General features: G+C 48.8%; 1 protein-coding gene and 1 pseudogene across 8 annotated transcripts in view; one reads left to right on the top strand and one right to left on the bottom strand.

Annotated features, from left to right (window-relative positions):
* The first annotated feature begins 480 nt into the window (after positions 1 to 480).
* JADE1 (jade family PHD finger 1) overlaps positions 481 to 19844 on the top strand; it is a 61389-nt gene continuing 42025 nt past the window's right edge. The window contains exon 1 of one of the 8 annotated variants that reach the window (XM_058666855.1): positions 481 to 599. Coding sequence is in view for 2 of the 8 variants with exons in the window: in XM_058666850.1 (XP_058522833.1) it covers positions 2980 to 2998 (19 nt within the window). In the remaining 6 variants the exon portion in view is untranslated. Of the gene's footprint in view, positions 600 to 812; positions 1013 to 1245; positions 1381 to 2352; positions 2560 to 2942; positions 2999 to 19844 lie in introns of those variants that run through there. The other 7 variants (XM_058666856.1, XM_058666851.1, XM_004588157.3 and 4 more) reach the window with 7 other exon arrangements.
* Positions 9326 to 10503, bottom strand: LOC101521155 (large ribosomal subunit protein eL6-like; annotated as a pseudogene).

Raw genomic sequence — 19844 nt, 5'->3', positions numbered from 1 at the left:
CCTACATTTAACAGGAAGTTTACATTCTGTGGGAAACCAGGAACCATTTACTTTTGCAATATAAATACCCCCCCAAATGAGTCTGTTATGATGAATTCTGTATTACTCTCAAGTTCCAGTTTTAGCACTGAGCTTAATCCTCCTGTTTGGAGGGAGGAGGCATTCAGCCTTACAGTCCTGGGTTTATCTGCCAGTGGTGCCCGTTTAGAAATGCTCACTTATCTCCCGGTGGACTAACGTGCATTGGCAAAGGGCAGTTCCACGCTAATCTAGGTGACGACTCCAAGTGTTCCAGAATTGTATTATCTGCATTTAAAAACGTCGGCCCAATCCACAACTCCGGAAAAACGTTACGACAAAAGAATTATTCTCCCGTTCCACATTAAAAACAAAACCTTTCACCCACTTCGCACTGCTTAGCAGCCACCTTTTCACCTCCCATCGTGTTACTTTTTGCCTCTCCTAATGTTACTCTAATTTGAAAGAATTTATTTCTAGAGCTCAGACAAGAGTTGGAACCGGGACGGCAGTTTGCAGGGATCCTTTAAAAAGCCCACTCCTCTGCCTGTAGACACCTCAAGACTTCCCAGGCTTCAAAGGTAGGTGACAGCAGCGACCGTGGGAGCTGCGCAGTGCAGCTCTGGGCGAGCGCCCGCGGACACAGGCCGGGCGGGCTGCGGCGAGGGCCGCGAAGAGTTAATCGGGGGCCCGAGCCCCCCGCGCCGCGGGCGCCCCGCGCGCTCCCCCGCCCGCCCGTCCCCACCCTCGCCTTTTGGCAAGGGATTAAAGTGCTCCCCCCTGTGGCAGCAGTGACCCAGAAATGAGTTTGATTCACGCAGTCCTCCCTCCATAATAAGGCAAACGCCCGTCCGAGAGTGCCTCCGTGCGCGAGTGGCGGCCGTGTGCGCGCCGGCGAGAGCAGGGGCCCTCCCGGCTCCCCCGCCGTCTGCGCGCGGCGGCCGGACTCATGCGGCGCGGAGCCCGGCGCCTCGGCCCAAGCCCTCCGCAGCAGGTACGCGCGGGCCGCGGGCGGGGGGCGCCGCGCGTGGGTCCGGCTGCGCTTCCCGGCCCCGCGGCGGCGGCGCGGCGGTGCAGGACCAGCCCAGAGGCTCAGCCATATTTGATGATTTTGTTGCTTTGCTCGGGAGTTCTCGGGAGTAATTTAATGCCGAAGGTCGCTGCCTAGTGGAAATAATATAGTACGTCATTAATATGGCGCCAAAAGATTGGGTTCCCGATGTGTAGCGAGGAGGGAGGGAGGCAGTCGCCGGGCGCCGCGTTACTATCCCAACAGCAACTTGGGCATTACCGGGGCGGGGACCGGAGGAGGAGAAGGACAGGATGATTTTTGGATCCTGAAAATTGACCTGTGTTGGATCTGTAAGTTTTACTGCGGTGGTGATTTTTTTTTTTTTTTCCATATGGGGAGGCTGAAGACTCAGAGCTTTCTCTTCTTGGGAATTTGCGAAGAACATGCGGGTTTCAGGTGAATCGCTAATTAAACGCATTCAGGAGCAGAAACCCAGTTGAGTTGGCTTTAGTTGATAGAATTTTCTGAAAAGCCAAAGTGCATTAGGCTGCATGAAAGTGGGAAGCATAGTAGCAACTTGCTAGACAGATGGCAATGGCAGAACGCAGGTTCGCGTACATACATGAATCCGGAGTGTTTGACCGCGTATGTATATGTGTGTGGGGGAGGGGGCGGGTGGGGCAGGTGGTTGGGGGGAGGATTGTATTTGTCCAAACCTGTGTGTAGGTTACATCTGTGTACGGTGGCCGCAGTCCTCGGTCTTGTCACCGCGTCACCACATGTCCAAAATATTCATTGCATCAATTCAAGGGCAGTGAGCAAAGGGGGTGGAGGGGCAGCTTGGCTATTAGATTCTTTCCCAAAACGGGATTCCAGCGATTAGATCTTTGCCTTAACAGCCGGACTGCAAAGTGTAAGACCGACTTCATTGGTCTAATTGGGAAGCAGTTGCGTCGGGTCGAGCAAAGTACCGATTAATCATGAACTTAAAACGGATTGCAAATTGTAACCTTTGACACCATTTGTGAATTGTAGAGGTGGTAGGAGGGGGTGTCTCAGCCTCTCGCTGCCCTAAATGAACGTGCAGTTTTGTACCCCGGGACTGCAAGTTGCTGAGCCCTCCACTGCACGTGTCTTGTGCCTGTGAGATAGTGTGTGTATGTGTGTGAGTGTGTGTGTGCGTTCGAGAGAGAGTTGGGGGCTGTTGTCTGGTAGCCAGTAGGCTTTCCGGGTTGCTCGGCGCTGGCTTGCAAATGCGGGAGAGGGATGGAATGTGGAATGTTGACCGGGGAACCGAATCCTGTCGGAACGGTCCCATTTGCTGTAGAAATTCGATCCCTTCCACCTCCTTCCCGCTCCCCACCCCCTCCCGCCCGCCTTCGGGCGGGAGGCGGGGCCGAGGACGCGGCTGCTGCTCAAAGTGGCGGAGCGCGGCGGCGGGAGGCAGGTGCACGGCACCCGCCAGTGGGGGTGCCTCAACTTCCGCGGGCGTTTAAATAGCAGCCTCTCTCCCCTCCCACCGGTAATAGGTGATGTGGCGGCCGAGGGTGGCGGGGGGAAGGGGTCGGGGGAGACGCGGGAGCGAGCCTCCGCGGCACGTGGGCAGGTGCTGGGTGGCCTCGGGGCCAACTTTTGTAGCCCGCCTCTCGTGTCGGAAGAGAGGCGGCGCGGTGTGGAAATGGGGTCGGGCGGCGGCCGAGGCGCGACCTCCCGGCCACGGCCAGAGGGTCACCTAACGGTCCCGGCGGCGCTGCCGGGGGCCCTGGGTGGCGGGGCCGCCGGCCCGCCGCGCCCGCGCTGCGGGAGCCCCGCACAAAGCCCGCGGCGCGGGGGTGGCCGCCGCGCCCCCGCCCCGGGAACGGCCCGCAGCCCTGTCGCCGTCCCCGCGTAGATTCCGGCGGGCGGCCGCGGGCGTTTGTTTGTTGGTTCCGCGCCGCCTTCCGCGCCGGATGGCTTCCTGTGACAGAGGTGATACACAGTTTCCAGAACTGTCTGGGGGCGGGAGCGAGAGCGGGAGCCGAGCCCGCTCAGGGCTGCTCGCCGTCGCCGCTCCCATCTTACAACCGTTTCTCGCCGGCGCGCCCGCCGCAACCCAAGGTGCCGCCCGGGAGGGACTCGGGGAGGGCGGAGGGGGGCACGGCGCGGCCGTTTCCAGCGGCGCAAGTGGCTTCTGGACGCGAGGGAGCGTTTGATTTGCAACTGGGGCCGTGCGGATTGGTGCAGCTGGCGGCGGCGGGGCGGGAGGAGCGGCGGCGGGGGGTGGCCACTTTCAAATGGCGAGGGCGGCGGCGGGGACGCCGCTGCGGAGGGAGCGGAGCTTGGTTGCGCCGCGAGAAGGTGTCATCACGGCACCGGGGTTGATTCCGGCGGAGGTGCAGGGAGTTACTTTCCCCTCCTCCCGCGCTGTTGTTTCTGTCGCCTCAGAGGAGGAGGAGGAGGAGGCGGCGGCGGCGGCGGGCTGAGGGAGGAGGCGGCGCCGCGCGGAGCCGTGGCCCTGCGCACTCCCAGGCGGCCGGCCGGAGCCGCGCGGTGAGCTCCCGGTGCGGGATGGCGGCCCGGCCCTCTCGGAACCCCCGGCAGGGAGTCGCAGTTTCCGCCCTCTGGTCCCCGGGCACCCCGGTCCTTGCCGCCGTCCCACTCCCATCCCACCGGCCCTCCTCTCTTCCCCCCGGCTCCCCCGCGCCCGGCTCGGGCTTTCCCACTCGGGGCTCCCCCTCCTGGGCGCGCAGGGGCGGCCGCCAGTGCAGGCGCCGGTAAATGCAGCGAGCAAACAAAAAAGCGGGCGATTTAAACGTGCCTTCGAAGCCCGTTAGGAATGCCGGAGACCGTTTAAATGCTGCCGGCTTTCTAGTTACGTGGAGGCAGCCGGTTGTCCTGCCACACCTGGCAGGGCCCAGGGGGCGTCGCTTGTTTGACTTATTTATCCCGGCTGGGAGCGACTTACTTCGGTTTTTCTTTTTGTAAAACGAGCGCAGTGGTGAATAGATTTTGGGAACAGATTTTTTTTTTTCCTGTGGAGAAGTGGAGATTTGAAGTTTCCATTATTAATGGAGTGCTTAGGGGGTTCCTTCGGGTTTTTATAAGGGGAACTACTTTTCCGTTTTAAGGAGACCGGCCGTGAGGGCCAGCTCTCCAGCTACTTGTAGCTCGAGGCCAGTACTTTTCAAACCTAATGAACTAGTTTTGGGATTGCGGAGATTTCCTGAAAGTTGATTTGTTGGTGTGTCATCACTTATGGTTAGAGACTCCATACTAAGCTACGTTTCGATCAGATCACTGCTAATCAAGATGTAATCACTTCTAGGTGGAGAAGGAAGGGTTCCGTGTAATCATGCTTAATACTGAAAACACTTTCATAAATACAATAATTGGTGGTTTGTAGGGTAGGCAGTATGTGGGGGGAGGTCATAAATGAAGTGTTTACTAATAATGCTTTCTTAGGGTATACATGCAGCAAAGAGTTGGTAAAATGTATATTTTCATTTGCTTGAAAAGTAGAGAGGGGGAGATCTTCCCTTCCCTGACTTGACTTCCTAAATGCTTTCCACAGTCAGGGCCAGGCCAAACCCTGGAGCCTAGAACTTGTGGTCTCCCACGTAGGGATCAGGAACCCAAGGAGCTGCGCTGTCCCAATTGCCTCCCTAGGCCAGTGGAGGAGTGGGGGCTGGAATTGGCCCACACTGTGGCTTAATCCCAGTGCATGATTAACCACTGTTACCCACAAAGATCCTGAGTATCCTTTACTGTCACTTTTAACCCTAAATCAGCTGACTTTTTGATCCTATCACCCTTAAGTGCTTGAGACATTTTTCATTTCAACGCTTAGAAAAACATTTTCAACTATTTAAATGATGGGCTCTTACCAATTTTATTCCTGTGCTAACAGAGGAACTTGATTCTGAAGATCCTACACTGCTTTCTAGTAAGGAAGGTTGGGATGAGTTGCACAAAAATTGTAACTTGGAGAAAACCAAAAGTTCCTTTGCAAGGAGGAATGCCCCACCTTCTTGGTTCTCATTATTTGATGGGCTTCCAGTGTGTAAACAAGTCTTGACAGTGTGCCTGAGAGGGAGACTAGAGAGCTAAATCTGGGAAGTTAAGGAAATACTTGTTTCTAGAATCAAAACTGTTGGTAGCCTGGACCTGGTGAGCTTCACCTGTAAACACCTGAGACTGGTTTTGAGTGGTTTAAACAAGTCATTGTGAAATGGTGTTGCCTGCACAATGGTTAGATTCTACAGAGGCAAATCAAAATACACTCCTACCAGTAAGGAATCACTATCGCCTTCCAGATAATTTTTTTTTGTGAATGTGTATGTGCCATAATCACAAGGCGTGGACAGGTGTGTAAGGAGTGTTATCTATCAGGACACGTTCAGATTTTCCCACTTGCTGCCCCTACCTCCCAATGGTAGAGTGACTATCTCCAAAAATCGCCACCTGATCACTGACCGCTTATTACATCTAGTTGTTTGCCTTAAGTGATGCTACGTCTCGGTAACTTGGATAGAACCTCTAAGGTGGGGAACGTAAACCTTTGGAAATAAGTCTCCTGGAGGAAAGGAACTAGAAATCAAAATAGTGTTTGTTGTAATTCTGAAGTCTTAAGTTTGGAGTCTGTATTCACCCACAGACTTGTTGGAAAAGGATTCAGCAAATGTTTGTTTCAGTTCTGAGGAGTTTAGAACAGCAAGCAAGAAGACGGCAAACACTGATCCTCTTGGCTGTCTCCAAGGTTTGGAGGAAGGATGCGGCTTAAAAGTTCCTCACACTGCTGCTTCTTTACCTTGGGGTTAGGTGTTTACCTGTTGGGTTTTGTGTGCATCTGTTAGGCTGTGGGAAGCAATGGTCTGTTTTCACTCAAGGCTTATAAAGTAGCTGGAGGGAAATAAAGACCTTTCAGCCAGTACTCTGTTTGGATTGCATTGAAAGGTTTGGCTTAATTGTTACAAACAGTGGGAATTCTATCAGTTTTAAACTCCTTTCCTCCTCTCATGACTAAGTCTTTGATACCATGTTCAGCAATATACATTCCCTCCGCTACTGTACGAATGTATGTATGCGTTAATACATAAAGGACGTGTTTGGATTTGCTAGCATTTTAGGAGGCATTAGAAATCTGGTAGCAATTTTCACTGGGATAGTTCCCCCAATATTTATTTGAAAGCGTTCAAGAGACAGGTTGACTCCCCAGTGCCACAAGGGCTTGTCCAGGCTGAAGCCAAGGAGCCAGAAGTGCTTCTGGGTCCATGTGAGTGGCAGGGGCCCACGGACTGAAGTCACCTGCAGTTGCTTTTTCAGGCTCATTAGTAGCTGCTCATGTGGGATACTGGTGTCCCAGGTGATAGCTATATCCAGTACACTGCAACACCAGCCCTGGAAAAGCGTTTTAATTCCTTGAATTATTTAGTGTTCAGTCCATTCTCTCTTTTCAAGATCTTTCTGTAATACCGTATTTAAAACTGGATAGTTGGAGCCAGTGATGGCACTTGGATGTCTTGCTTCTAATTCCATGTTTTGCTGACGGGTGTCCTGGGAGGCAGCAGGTTGATGGCTTAAGTGGTATGTTCTTGGTATCCATGTGGGAGACTCAGATTGGTTTCTGGGCTCCTGCCTTACCACAGCCCTGCTCTGGCTGTGGTAAGTTTAGAGAGTGAACCACTGGGCGAAAGATCTGTCTCTGCTTTTCAAGTAAAGAAAAAAATAAAACCCACAAAAACAAAAAACCCCAAATTAGACGATGACTATTTTTATCATGTTGGTAAGAACATACCTCAGAAAGTTGACACTTAGTTGAGATTCTGTTATCATTTGCCTGGTGTTATGCAAAAACTTTGGTTTTTGGTCAGGACGGTGTGTATATTTATATAGTTTTTGCACTTGATACCTCTGATGAAGCATGTTACTTTGTCTTCCTAGTAAGTGCCGGAGTGGTCCCCAGGACCTCTTGCTTGGTGGCGGACGTGGTGTTTCGCATCCTTAGCTGGGCTTCAGTGTCACGGAGCAGAGCAGTGGAGGTTGGTGCTAGACTCTGTTGGTGTTGTGGCCTTTCTAGGCCAGGGCTTCGCTGGTCGCCAAGGCTGACTTTCCTTAGCCTTAGAGTGGTGGGCATTGTCACTGAGGAAACGGGTGTCTTCACTTTCAGTCTTCATTACCTTTAGAACAACAGGTGCGTGCTTACATGATGTGCTTTTGATAGTCGGCGACTGAACTTTTGGTTACTCCAAAACCAGTTTAGTTTTTCCTTTTTGCTTTTTTTTGTTCTTTGGGTAGAAAACATATAAGGTGATTGAGGGCAATTGAAATAAGTTTTGTTTCAAACTCTGGGCTCTTTGGGGTTTATTATTGAAGGAGTTAAGTAATTTTCTTTTGTTGAAAGTACTTAGTTTAGCAGTAATATATTTGAAATAGTGTTCATTTAGTGTCTCAGGCACAGGAAATCCTATTAATATGAAAATTCCCACAGCTTTTGAAACAGTTTCTGAACAGTTACTTGCGGTGAAGATTTCAGTGGTCAGGGCCTAAGCTACACTTGAAATGGGCTCGGGTAGCAAGTTGTTTGAGGTAGAGCTATTGGATTTATTTTCCTTTAGCACAGAGCACAGCGAGCACCATTTAGAATTTCTCTGGATTACTCGGTCTACTAGCAGCAGTGATTTCAGCGTGGAAATGTTAGGATGCGCGGAAGATGTGGGTACAAGTACTCAGGCTTGTTCTGAGATCTGAAGCTCCTGGCCATCAGGCTTAGTGGGTTTCCTTAAGAGTACCCCTGCATTCCAGTTAAGAGTTTCCATCCTGCCAAGTTCTTATGACTTTGCTCTGATCCTTTTACTGTCACTGTTAACCTTGGGTCACGGTGAGCCCGCCTGTCTGGAACGATCGTTTTATTGGTTATTAGCTTGAAATTAGGAAAATAAGCTTGCTAGACATTTTCATTACTTAGTGTACAGTAGCCCTGAGGAAGAGCTTGAAGTGTTTCCTTTTGAGGAAAGCTCACTGACGTCTACATGTGGCCTTTAGTTAAGTTGCTTAGGCTACAGACCCCCACCCCTCCAGGTTTCATTTTTCCCTTGGGAACCTTGTCCATTTTCCTTAGAGAGGGACTGATTTTTTTTGAGGGGGGAGGGGAAACTAGGTGACATTCATTCTTCATAAGCCTTTTAAAGTCCTTGCCCAAGACCTGGTAATTGATTCACCTTTAACTAAACATACATACTGTTGCTTTACAAACATCATACTGCCAGTGTGTTGACTGATAAGAGAGTTCAGTACACTTTCTCTGTTAAGGGTCAGATAGTCAATATTTTAGGCTTTGTGAAACACATGGTCTGGCCCAGCTGCTTAGCTCTGTAGCTGCCATGAGGAAGCAACTATGGAAGGAGGGGAATGAACACACCAAGCTGTGTTCCTGTAAAAACATACTTACGGACATTGACAGTGGGGTTTGATGGGTCCTGAAGTGTTCTTTGTCCCCTCCCTCCTCACCCATTTGAACCAGGGTGTGGAGCCCAGATTGGGAGTAGTGAGAAATAGCATTGGGGACTTGGTTGGCTGATTGGCTTTGCTGCTGACATAGTCACCTTTTGTAGATTAGCTGAGCTCAGGAATCTGACAAGTGGGGTGGAGATGACTAGCCTGAGGGCTGTGATGCTCAATTCTGGGGTTCCTAGATCACCTTTGAGGGTCTAGTGTATTGCTGGGGCCTGTGTACCCAGCGAAGAGCAGGCAGATAGCCACACACCCCATCCACAGGGCCAGGCAGGACACCCTGTCTAGGGGGTTATGTGTTGCAAAGCTGACTTCCCTCACAGCTAATGTCAGGTTGGGTGTGTGACAAAATCCAGGGATATATTCTCGTGGTGATGCTTGGGGCTCTACACAGCCTCTCCAGCTTGACCCTTTGCGCCAGCAGGCATCGTGGGGGTTTGCCAGGAAACCAGCTTTGAGATTCGAAGTTGTCTGCTCCCTGATGAACAGATTGTGGGGTTCACCACCTCGTTCCTTCCAGATTGAGCTCCAAGAGGGGAAGCTCCTGGTAGGTCCCTGAGGGGAGTTGGTGGCTGGCATGTCCTGGAAGATCTGTGCCCACCCACAAAAGACAGCTAGCCTCTGATTTGTCTTGGGCCTGTTTGTGCGTCTTGGCTAAAGCTGCTCATTTTTACAATCACAGTGGGTCACATTTTTAAATGATCTGAAATCTTTACCTTTGCAGGTACAATTTTATGGGTTGTGTTTGGGAAGATGTCTTGTTGTTGTTGTTGTTGTTGCTAGATATTTAATGAGCTTCTGTGAAATTCAGAGCACCAGTGTGTGAGGGTAAACTCCCATTGTCAGGGTGAAGACAGGTCACAGGTGGTCCTGGATTGAGGAACGCCTTGATTTTTGGCAGCTGTCTGACTCCACAGCTTTCTGATGGACCTTGTGCTGCTCTGATTTCGTGTTTCTCCTTGTCTGTGTTGGAGAGCGCTCCCTCCTGGTGCAGTGGCTCCCCACAGCTGCTTGAAGTATGCGCCAGTGAGGTGCTTTGCGATCTTTACACCCCTGATGTCAATCTTTGTGGAGGTGGCGATCACAAATTTCTAGTGTGTTCTACACAGAGGAACCCAGTTGAGGTCTAGTCATAGCAGCAGACCACTGGCCAGCTGCTTCAGAAACACCATCCTTGCCTCTGGGTGCCCAGTGAGGATGATGATGACGGGCCTGGGGGTTATGCTGGCCTGGCCGCAGCTTCCTCCCATGTTGGCTGAAGGGCTTCTTGCCTGGCTTAGCAGCTTCTGAGGCACGTCCTCAGTGGGATAGTATCTAGGCATCTTGCAGAACTTGACCAACGCATACCACTGTTCTTGTCACTGCCCTCAGGCTTTGTGATGGTGGCCAGAACCTTCTTTTCTTGATCCTGGATTGGGGGCTGCGTACTTCCTCTTCTTTTTTTTTTTTTAGATTTATTTAATTTTTTTTTATTGCAAAGTCAGATATACAGAGAGGAGAGACAGAGAGGAAGATCCTCTGTCCGAGAATTCACTCCCCATGTGAGTGCAATGGCCGGTGCTATGCCGATCTGGAACCAGGAGCCCGGAACTTCTTCCAGGTCTCCCACACGGGTGCAGAGTCCCAAGGCTTTAGGGCTGTGCTTGCCTGCTTTCCCAGGCCACAAGCAGGGAGCTGGATGGGAAGTGGAGCTGCTGGGATTAGAACTGGCGCCCATACGGGATCCTGGTGCGTTCAAGATGAGGACTTTAGCTGCTAGGCCACGTCGCCGGGCCCGCCTACTTCCTCTTGTACAGAGCTTTCCTGTAGTACGTGGATGATGCCCATCCCTGGGACAGGGTTCTGGCTGCAGTGGAGGGCCCCCTTCCTGGCCTTCTTTCCCTTCCTGGGATTCTTTTCTTCCCTGAACCACTGACATTGTCTGCCTTCTTGGCTAGGGGTTTGTTCTTGTCCGGCTTGGGGGCTGGGGCTGTTCCACCCGCCATCTTGCAAGAGGGAAGATGTCTTACAGACCAAGCCCGTGTTTGTGAGACTCTTCTGCTTTAGCACTTCCCAGACCTTACTGCTAGATTTTGCTTTGTTTTTTGTTTGTTTGTTTGTGACCATAATAAAGATGTGTACAGTTGTGATGAAATGTTTGTTTTCACATGTAACTCAAATGTTGTGTGAATGCAGTTTCTGTGGAGTGTGCTGTCCCGGCCTTCGAATAGATACCAGGCACAGTCCGTCTTGTTCTGTTCTTTACACCACTATGTAAAGTTTCCGATGACTTAACATTGTTAGTGGTAACTGATAGTTTCTGACAACTGGCTATAATCTAGGAACAGAGTTCCTCAAGACAGCTGCATTTGTCTGTGCACAGTGTAATTGTCATTAGCTGTTTGAGTCTGGTTTCTGCAGAAGCCGTGGTGTATATCCTGTGTAAGAACATCTGGTTTCAGCATTTAAAAAGCATAAGATTGCCCCCTAGACACTTGACATGTATTGGCTTATTCCCCCAGGTAGGGTAATGGGTTAGAGTCCCTTACTGATCTGACCCCAGCCCTGGTTTATTCACAAGCTGTCTCCTGTTAACACTTGTTTTTCTGAAGTGTCATGAACATATACCTTGATTGAGACCTGGAAGTGTGTGTGTGCATGTGTGCGTAGAAAAGAGTGAATCCTGGTTTCGAGACTCCAGGTGGAGTGGAACCCAAACCACTGATCACTGAGATGCTTTAGAAAGTAAACTTTTATTTTTGTAAAATTTGGGGAAATTTGTCTTACCCTGACTTTCTCTGGGACATTATGAAAATGTGAGAAAAGGAATAGAACGTGCATGGCAACTGGGTTTTCTCTGTCTGGGTAATAACACTGTGAAGAAGAATTCTGAAATCATGTCTGAACTGGAGGAAAAGAGACCTAATCTAGTACCATGTCTGCCACAGGTGGAGGGAGTGGCATACTCGCCAGCCATCCCTGGATTGCAGTCTTTCTGTTTTTATTTCTTGCCCCCTAAAATAGTACTCTTTGAAATGGGTAGGAAGTTGAAACATGTTTATTTCTTAAAGGCATTTTAAACTCTAATTTTCCTGTCTGGGTTATTTTTTTTCTATTCTTTTTGTTATTTTAGGTCACCTCCTACTGATGTTGACTATTCTTACATCTTTCCAAAACTTCAGCTTTTGAGGTTCACAGTGACCCAATCAAGCAGAATAGAGGATAATAATAGCATTTTAGGGCATTATCTTAATACCTATTCTAATTTTTCCTTTTTCATTGTAATGTCAGGCAAGATGAGCCGTTGATGGCCACCTCTGGTGGGAGAGGAACGGGGAGCAGAGTTGGGGCGTTTGTTGATGGCTGCTCATTTTAGACAGGTAGTGAAGTTGTACCCCCCACATCCTCTGTTCCAGAGAGGAATAGGGGAGGAGGCAGGGACACATGCCATTTTGTTTTTTGACTTTTAACTTCTCTGAAAGGAGGAGTGAGACACACAGACACAGAGTGCCATTTGCCATCTGCTCGTTCACGCCCCCAATGCTAGTGAGAGCCAGGGCTGGGCCAGGCTGAAGGCAGGAGCCTGGAATGCCATCCAAGTGTCCCACCTGGGTGGCAGGCACCCAGCACTTGCACCGTGTTTACTACTTCCCGTCTGCATCCATAGGAAATAGGACTGAAGTGGGGCCAGGACCTAAACTTGCACTTGACTGTGGGATGCTTGTGTTCCAAGCAGTGGTTTAACTCTGAGCGTCACAGTGTTCCTCCCAAGTGAGGAAAGGTTTTGGCTTTCAGATCTTTGCTGTTATTACCACAGAATCATGGTAGAAGGTTAAAGTCATCAAAGTGTGTCAAGACAAGTACAAGTTCCCAAGTTGTTCTGTCTGGAACACTTTGTCAGAACCACAGTAAATCCTTCTGTTTGCCCAGAAATTTTCCATAAATAAATAAATAAATAAATAATTGAAACCCTCCATTTAAAATATATAGACAAGCCTGTATTTCAATTACGATTATTTGCAAGGCAGAGACAGATAGACCTTGATAGAGGCAGGCCAAGGTCTATCATCTCAGTGCTTGCAGTGGCTGGAGCTGGGCCAGGCTGTAGCCAGGAGCTTGGAAGCAGTACAGGTGGTCCACCTGCTGCCTTCCAGTGTGCACATGAGCTGGAAGCTAGGGTCTGGAGAAGAGCCAGGACTCCAGTGTGGGAGGTGGCCTTCACCATTGAGCCAACAGTGACCTCCCTGTATTCCCCCATCCTCCCACCTTGCACTTTTGCTGTTTGTCCCTCTTAATATGTTTTGGGCTTCTTTGCATATCTGAGCAAATAGAGCTAATGGAAAGCAGTTCTGAGCAGATGGAAATAAGGGTAAGAACTCAGGATTGGAGGCCATGTTGAGTGACTGCCATTATTGTTTGGGTGCAAATTCATTTCCCACCGTGTTGAGGAAAGTTTCAAGTACATTTCAAGTACAGATGATTGGACAGTTTTGTTACAGCTGCTTTTATTCAGCTGTTGTCTCTTAATTGAGCTGGCAATTAGGGAGGTCCAGAAGGGATTTAATAGATTGTCTTCCGGCTGCAGGGCAGCAATTGGATTATTGATAAATTGGCAGGTGAGAGCTGCTTGTGATTCATTCACAACCACTCAAATTTATAAACTCTTTAAATTCTGAAAACTTCCTAATTGACTTCCTAAATCGGAATGAAAAAGTAACTTACAGAGAAGTTCCGTGAAGTCATGTGTGGCCTGTGGGCCTTTTAAGCAACTCTGATAGGAGTAATCACTGTAGTTTACAATGATGGGTTTGATCGCAGTCTTGTCAGGAGGAGTTATTTATTGCTAACAGAAAAACCTCTTTTCAGCTGCTTGTTTTCAACTTTGATGTTTTTCCAAAGGTTTAGTGTTAAGTGGTGCAGGCAGCATTTTCTTTATGTGTGATATTATAAATGCTAACATTTCTAAAAGTTCCTATTTTTTGGTTGAAATATTTAGACAAGGTTAAAATTTAAAATCTAAGCCCTTTGTCAGTTAAATCTGAGGTTTTTTTTCTTTTTTGGATATAACCCTTTGGTTAAATTGAGAAATCTGGGTTTGAGTTATAGTCACACTAGTATTTTTAGACTGTGAGCATATGAATTAGATAATGTTGCCAAATTGAAAACTTGATATAGGCGATTAACTTTTGCTTTAGAAATTGAGGTATGAAACCAGCTGGGTTCATGTTTGTTCCGAGAAAGGTGGACAAATTTTTCTGTGTGCATTTGGGTACATGGAGAATACATATTTCATGGCATTTAAGAAAGTGATTATTAAAATACATTCCTTTCCCCCCCCCGAAACTTGATAGTACATTTTTAATTACATAATACTTTTACAAAATACTCTAAGTCCACCTAGCTTCTGAAAACAGGTGTTAGAGTTTAGCTGTTTGAGACTGGAACACCAATGCATTTAAAACTACCATACTGGAGTTTATTCCAGTTAAAGGTTAGTGAGGCAATCGAGCGAAGGCATCTCAGATCCAGTAAGAGTGTGCATGGAATGCAGTTTAGGTGCAGGAACCTGGGTGTTTCTCCAGAAGGGTTATTTTAATATAAAGCATGGTGATTCATGGTAGGAGTGCTGAAGGCCTTTAGTTGCACACCTTCCACAGCTGCTTGAGTGATGTGAAGGACAGCATGTGGGCTTCATGCTTGGCAAAGGAAACCCGCCTCTCTGGATACGAACCATAAGTAGCTACAATCACGAGGCTGTCATCACTGTGATAACTTAGAGTTTATCACCTGAAGGTTAGTCCCCATCCCACCACAGTACTGGACACATGACTTTCTCAAACCAGTCCTTTTCCTGGGGATTGCACTGAATAAACATCTTAACCATGTTTTTCCTTTGTGAAACCCCTCTCCCCTGCCTCCTGAGGTCATTCCTCATTCTTTCTTGGAATAGCATACCAGGCGTGCCGGCCACCACACCCAGGTCACCAATGTTGTTCACTCAAATTCCTGAGGCATCTTGGGGATGGGTTCTTTTAGCTACTGGCTGCTCTTAATTTACTATGGTGAACTTATTTTTTCCAGTTCTTATCTGAGGAAACAGGTTTCAAGGTCTTGAGGTGCTTTGCTGTCCGCCATGTGCACAAGCAGCGATCGGTAACCAGCTGGCACTGGCCACACTGGGGCCACTTGCCCAGTGATTTGCTTACTGTCCGTCCTGAGGGGACCAGTGGGTACCTGGAGCACTCTGCATTCTGTGTCTTGCCCGCCATATCTCTGGCAACCAGCGCCACAGAGTTTTCATCTGATTAATATATTGGCTAATGTACTGCATTTTAATCTGAGTGGTCTAAGGGGAGTGACCCACATTGATTTAAACAGAGGCCGTAGGCCAGCAAGTCAAACATCCACGTTTTCTGAGGAGATGGTGCCCTGAGCACGCTCCCCAGTTGCCCGCCTGTCTTGGCACAAGTCTCCCTACAGAGAGGATTGTTCTTAGCTGATCCAGACAGTCTTTGGCTAGCCCCCGTCTGTCTTCCTAGTCTTCTGACTCTATCAAATTTGCTTGATAGTCTTCGTCGTTTTTGGGCAAAATCCCAAGTGCCAGTTAATGTATACTTTTGCCTAGACAAAATGGGAAATGGACATCGCTTTGAGTTCACTTTGTTAAAAACCCAGGGAGCGCTCCCATGAGTCGTGTTGAGGACTGTGAGCCTGGGGGGGCTGCCCTGGGAAGCCTTGTTTTTGACCACCAGCTGACCCTTCCTGTGATGTCCTTGTTTTTGTATTTAACTCCTGAGAATATATTGTTCTCCTGAATTTAGACCTTTTTTTTTTTTGTAAGATTTATTTATTTGAATGGCAAAATTACAGAGGAAGGAAGAGACAGAGTGAAATCTTGTGTCCACCACTTCATTCCTCAAATGGCTACAGTGCCCTGGACTGGGCCAGGCTGAATCTAGGAGCTGCTTCTGGGGTCTCCCATATGGGTGTAGGGGCTTAAACACCTGGACTATCTTCTGTGGCTTTTCCAGACACATTAGCAGGGAGCTGGGTCAGAAGTGGAGCAGCTGGGATTTGAACTGGTGTTGATATGGGATGCCAGTATTGCAGGCAACAGCTTAGTCAGTGCTCCACAGTGCTAGAATCTTTGGAGACACACACATGTGGACCATTTGAATCATGATGCAAAGCTTGACTCTTGACTAACCTCAGGCAGGCTTCTGAGTCCTGTTTAACTAGGCACTGCCTTGGGCTCCCTCTGTTTTTGCTGAATCCATTTCTGCAAGAATCCTGTTTAATCTCTTTAGTGAAAATCCCCCACCGTTGGTGTCTGTTTTATCTCCTCTTCTTGGCTTGCCCTCAGCATTAGTCATTTTAGCCCGAAGCCCCTTATCCCTGGGGTTTCCTCTCGGTGACTTTCCTTTCCATTGGCCCCACCTTGCTCCTTTATTATTAGGCCGCACTTGTCTGTGTTCAGTCCAGTTTCTCTGTCTTCTCGCAGATCGTTGCAGTGGTCCCTATACGTATTAACCTGATTCCCCTCGAGGGGAATCTTGACATCTGATGTTTAGCAAGTATCAATAGCTTATTTTGTTAATACTGTTAAAGTGAGCCATATGCTGAAACACAAAGTGATAAGTTCTAAAAGAGGAAATCCGTTGAGCTGAGTAAATGCTTGGTTGTAGAATGGTGCGTCACAGGAATTCAGTGGCTTTGAGCTGAACCCCACGGAAGACAGGAATTCGTGATAAAGTGGGAGGAAGGGACAACAGGAGTAGCATTGACAGAGATTGAGAACCGGAAGCAGTTTTCAAGGGATGAGGCCTGGAGTGGCTTGGACAGTTTAGCATAGGGTTTGTTGGGACAGATCCTCCCGTAGGAGTTGGTAGAAATCAGAACACCTCTAAGTGCGCTTGGACCTGTTCACAGCCTGGAGGAGACAGACTTGCATATTCAATAGGCATGATGAATTTGTTGTAATACTTGGAAATGGGTAGAAATTGTGGACGTGGGGAATGGAAATGTACTTAACTCAATAAAGGTGTTCAGTTCTTGCCTGTTTTACCACTGTTGTGGAGATTGGGAGCCCCGCTGGACTGTGTCCAGGTTCTTGTCTTCCTACGTTTAGAAATACAACCCATAGAGGTTAGCGGGGAAGCAGGTATTACCAAAAGGCCCAGGCATAGTATATTCTTAGATGTGATCAAGAAAGAGTTGTTCCTACCCAGGCTGCCTTTTATGGGGTAAGGAGTGGGGCCTGGATTCTGTTCAAAGGGGGCGAGGTTTGGGGTTCGGGCTATAGCTGCACTTGGTAATCTCCAGGATGGTGTGGTGGCATCTGAGAGTGCTGGAAAATGAGGCACAGGTGTAAGATGGTGAGTGAGTTTGTACGCGGTCATGGGATTTGGGTAGCATGTTGCGGCTTATGTGTCGATCGTCCCAGCTCTTCAGCACTCACTAGCTGCCTGCTTACCCAGGTTGGTGCTGCTGACACTGAATGCCCCTGACTGGGTAGTTTATTGACACTAGGAGTTTGGCTTATAGTTCTGGAGGCTGCAAAGTCTAAGGTTGAGGGGCTTCACTTTGTGAGAACCTTTATCCTGTGGCCAGAGTCTGATTAGGAAGAAACAGGCTTACTTTTTCTTTTCTTTTTCTCTTCTCTCTTTTTTTAAAGCTTTATTTTTATTGGAAGGGGAGCTTTACAGAAAAGGAGAGACAGGAAGATCTTTGTGCGCTGGTTCACTCCCTTAGGAGCCACGGTGGCTGGAGCTGAGCCAATACAAAGCCAGGAGCCTCTTCTGGGTCTCTCAGGTGGGTGGGTATAGGATCCCAAGACTTGGTCCATCAGTTACTGCTTTCTCAGGCCAGAGCAGGGAGCTGGATGGGAAGTGGAACAGCCAGGGCACAAACCAGCGCCCATATGGGAGAATCCTGGTGCTTGTACAGCAAAGATTCAGCCGTTGAGCCACCATGCTGGGCCTTTTTTTATATTTAAAGGGGAGAGGATGACAGAGGCTGGCACATGTGTACACACACGCACACACACACAGGAAGAAAGATCTCCCATTTGGTAGTTCACTACCTGTATGGCTGGGAATCCAGGGCTTCCATGTGGGTGGTAGCAGCCCAAGTACTTGGGCCATCATCCTCCACTGCTTTCCCAGGCATATTAATAGGGAGTTGGTCTGGAAGTGGAGTAATTGGCAGCTGACCTGTTGTTTCCCATATGGGATGCCGACATTGCAGGCAGTAGGCTAGATTGCTGTGCCACAATGCAGGCCCCCAGACTTGCTTTTCTGACCAATGAAATTAGTCCCTAAACTGTACCTGTTAGTTACTAACTCATCCCCCGCCCCCCTCCTCCCCCCCCCAGCATTGTTGAACTGGGGATTAAGTTTCCAAGATGTGAACTCTGGGAAACACACAGGCCACAGTAGCAGAAGGACAAAGTCATGGGGCAATTGGGAGCGTTAGCCTTGGCAAGAAGTGATGTATGTAGTTGGAGAAATGGGTACAGTGAACGTTCTTAAGAGTAGAGTAATAAGCTAAGGGTATCCATGTTAAAATACTATGGGCTTTGTCCCAAAGGTGATCCCTTCCGTGGCATGTTCCCCTTTGCACCTCCGGACTGCTCAGAGTACTCCTTTGACTGCCCCCCTGTTCCTGTGAGCCCTGTGCTGGCCACCAGGCAGCAGCAGTAATTACTCCAGCGCCTCCTAATCTATCGATATTCAGATGTTTGCAGGATGCATTATATGCTGCTATTATCTTCTTGCTGCTTTCCCTGGAGTGAGTAGCTCTTGTAATTGATTGTTTCTTAATCCTGCTACCGTTTAGATAGGAGTGAGCGATTGCCTTGGCAGAGCCTGGAAAGGGGTAATGCATGGACGGGCTCCCTGCGTTCTCTGGCTAGCTTTGCAGTGGGCCAGTGTTGGTGGTGTGCACTTAGCGAATTGTACGTCTGAAAGTTCGTAACTGCTTATCTGATGCACCGTGAGTAACCCTGGGTGAGATAAATCTTCCTATGTCAGGGTTTAAGTGCATCATGGCCCCAATGCAGGAGAGCCTGTGGAGCCCCAGCTGGCATTCCTGTGCCAGGTCCCCAGTGCAGGAGAGCCTGTGGAGCCCCGGCTGGCATTCCTGTGCTAGGTCCCCAGTGCAGGAGAGCCTGTGGAGCCCCGGCTGGCATTCCTGTGCTAGGTCCCCTGGAGGAGCAGAGTACAGCCTTCCTAACCCTGCTTCCTTGAGAACATGAGTGTGTGTGAGGATGGAATTCAGCAGAGTTTACTCCTTTACCTGCATAATTTTGCTTGAGAGGATATTTATGTATGTTTGGGAATGTCATTCTATTTTGGTTGGCACTTGCATTTTTTACTGAATGACTGCCAAAATACTTTCTCTGATAGTTTTGTTTGGAAGTTGGAAGGAAAGTATTTTGCCTAAGATCCTGAGTTCTGCACTCATGCATTTGGGTAAGTTTTAAAAAATATATTAGATCCTCTTGATTCACTTCCCAAATCTCCCACCCAAGTCGTCTCCCACGTGAGTGGCAGGAGCCAAATTACTTGGTTTTTATCACCTGCTGTCTCTGGGGTGCACGTTAACAGGAAGCTTGAATCCAGAGTTGGGAATCAAAGCAGGGACTCAAGTGTGGAACGTGGGTGTCTAAACTGCCTTCTTGCTGTATGGGTGGATTTAAGTTGTCTGAGTCAGGGCAGATTCAGTAAGCCTTGTTTCCTTGTTTATGTGTTGGCTGGGCCTTCTCACAGTTCTCACGGCTCACGAGGTGGCAAGCTCTGTCCTCCAGTGCTGCACGAGGCTGTTGCTTCTAAGGAATTCCTTTTGAGGTTGTCCTCTTCCACAGCCCGCTTGTAACAAGTTTTGGGGCAACTAGAGCTGTTACTGGAAGTGAGCTGCTTTTGCCTTCCTCCTTCCTTCTTGCATTTGCTGTGGAATCCCCAGAGAAGTAGGGATATCTTCGCTAGAAAGGGGGAGGAGAGTTTAGGTACCATGTCAGGCCTTTTTTGGCATGCATACTGCAGGGAAGACAATCATTTCCAGCAGGCAGGGCAACACCAATGTTCTGTGTTTGGCCTTGGAAGCTTTTGGTTGGAGTGGGCTGAGTTTTGTTAGTTGTGGGTGAGTGGGTTCAAGGACTGACCCTGCTATAGTGTGAAACCCTGGCCCTGCAAGCATGCTCCAAAGATGGCTTCAGACGCAGCTCAAGACTCACAGCAACTTCCTTTTGGCCCGTGTGCCACTGGTTTTGGAAGAATCATTTGGGAGAGCTTCTTGGAAAGAAAATAGAGTGCAGTATTGCAGTTCTGGGTTGGGGAAACTGTTTTAC

The sequence above is a fragment of the Ochotona princeps genome, chromosome 7 (assembly GCF_030435755.1).
Source record: "Ochotona princeps isolate mOchPri1 chromosome 7, mOchPri1.hap1, whole genome shotgun sequence".
Lineage (NCBI taxonomy): Eukaryota > Metazoa > Chordata > Mammalia > Lagomorpha > Ochotonidae > Ochotona > Ochotona princeps.
This window is presented reverse-complemented; position numbering and strand designations above follow the sequence as displayed.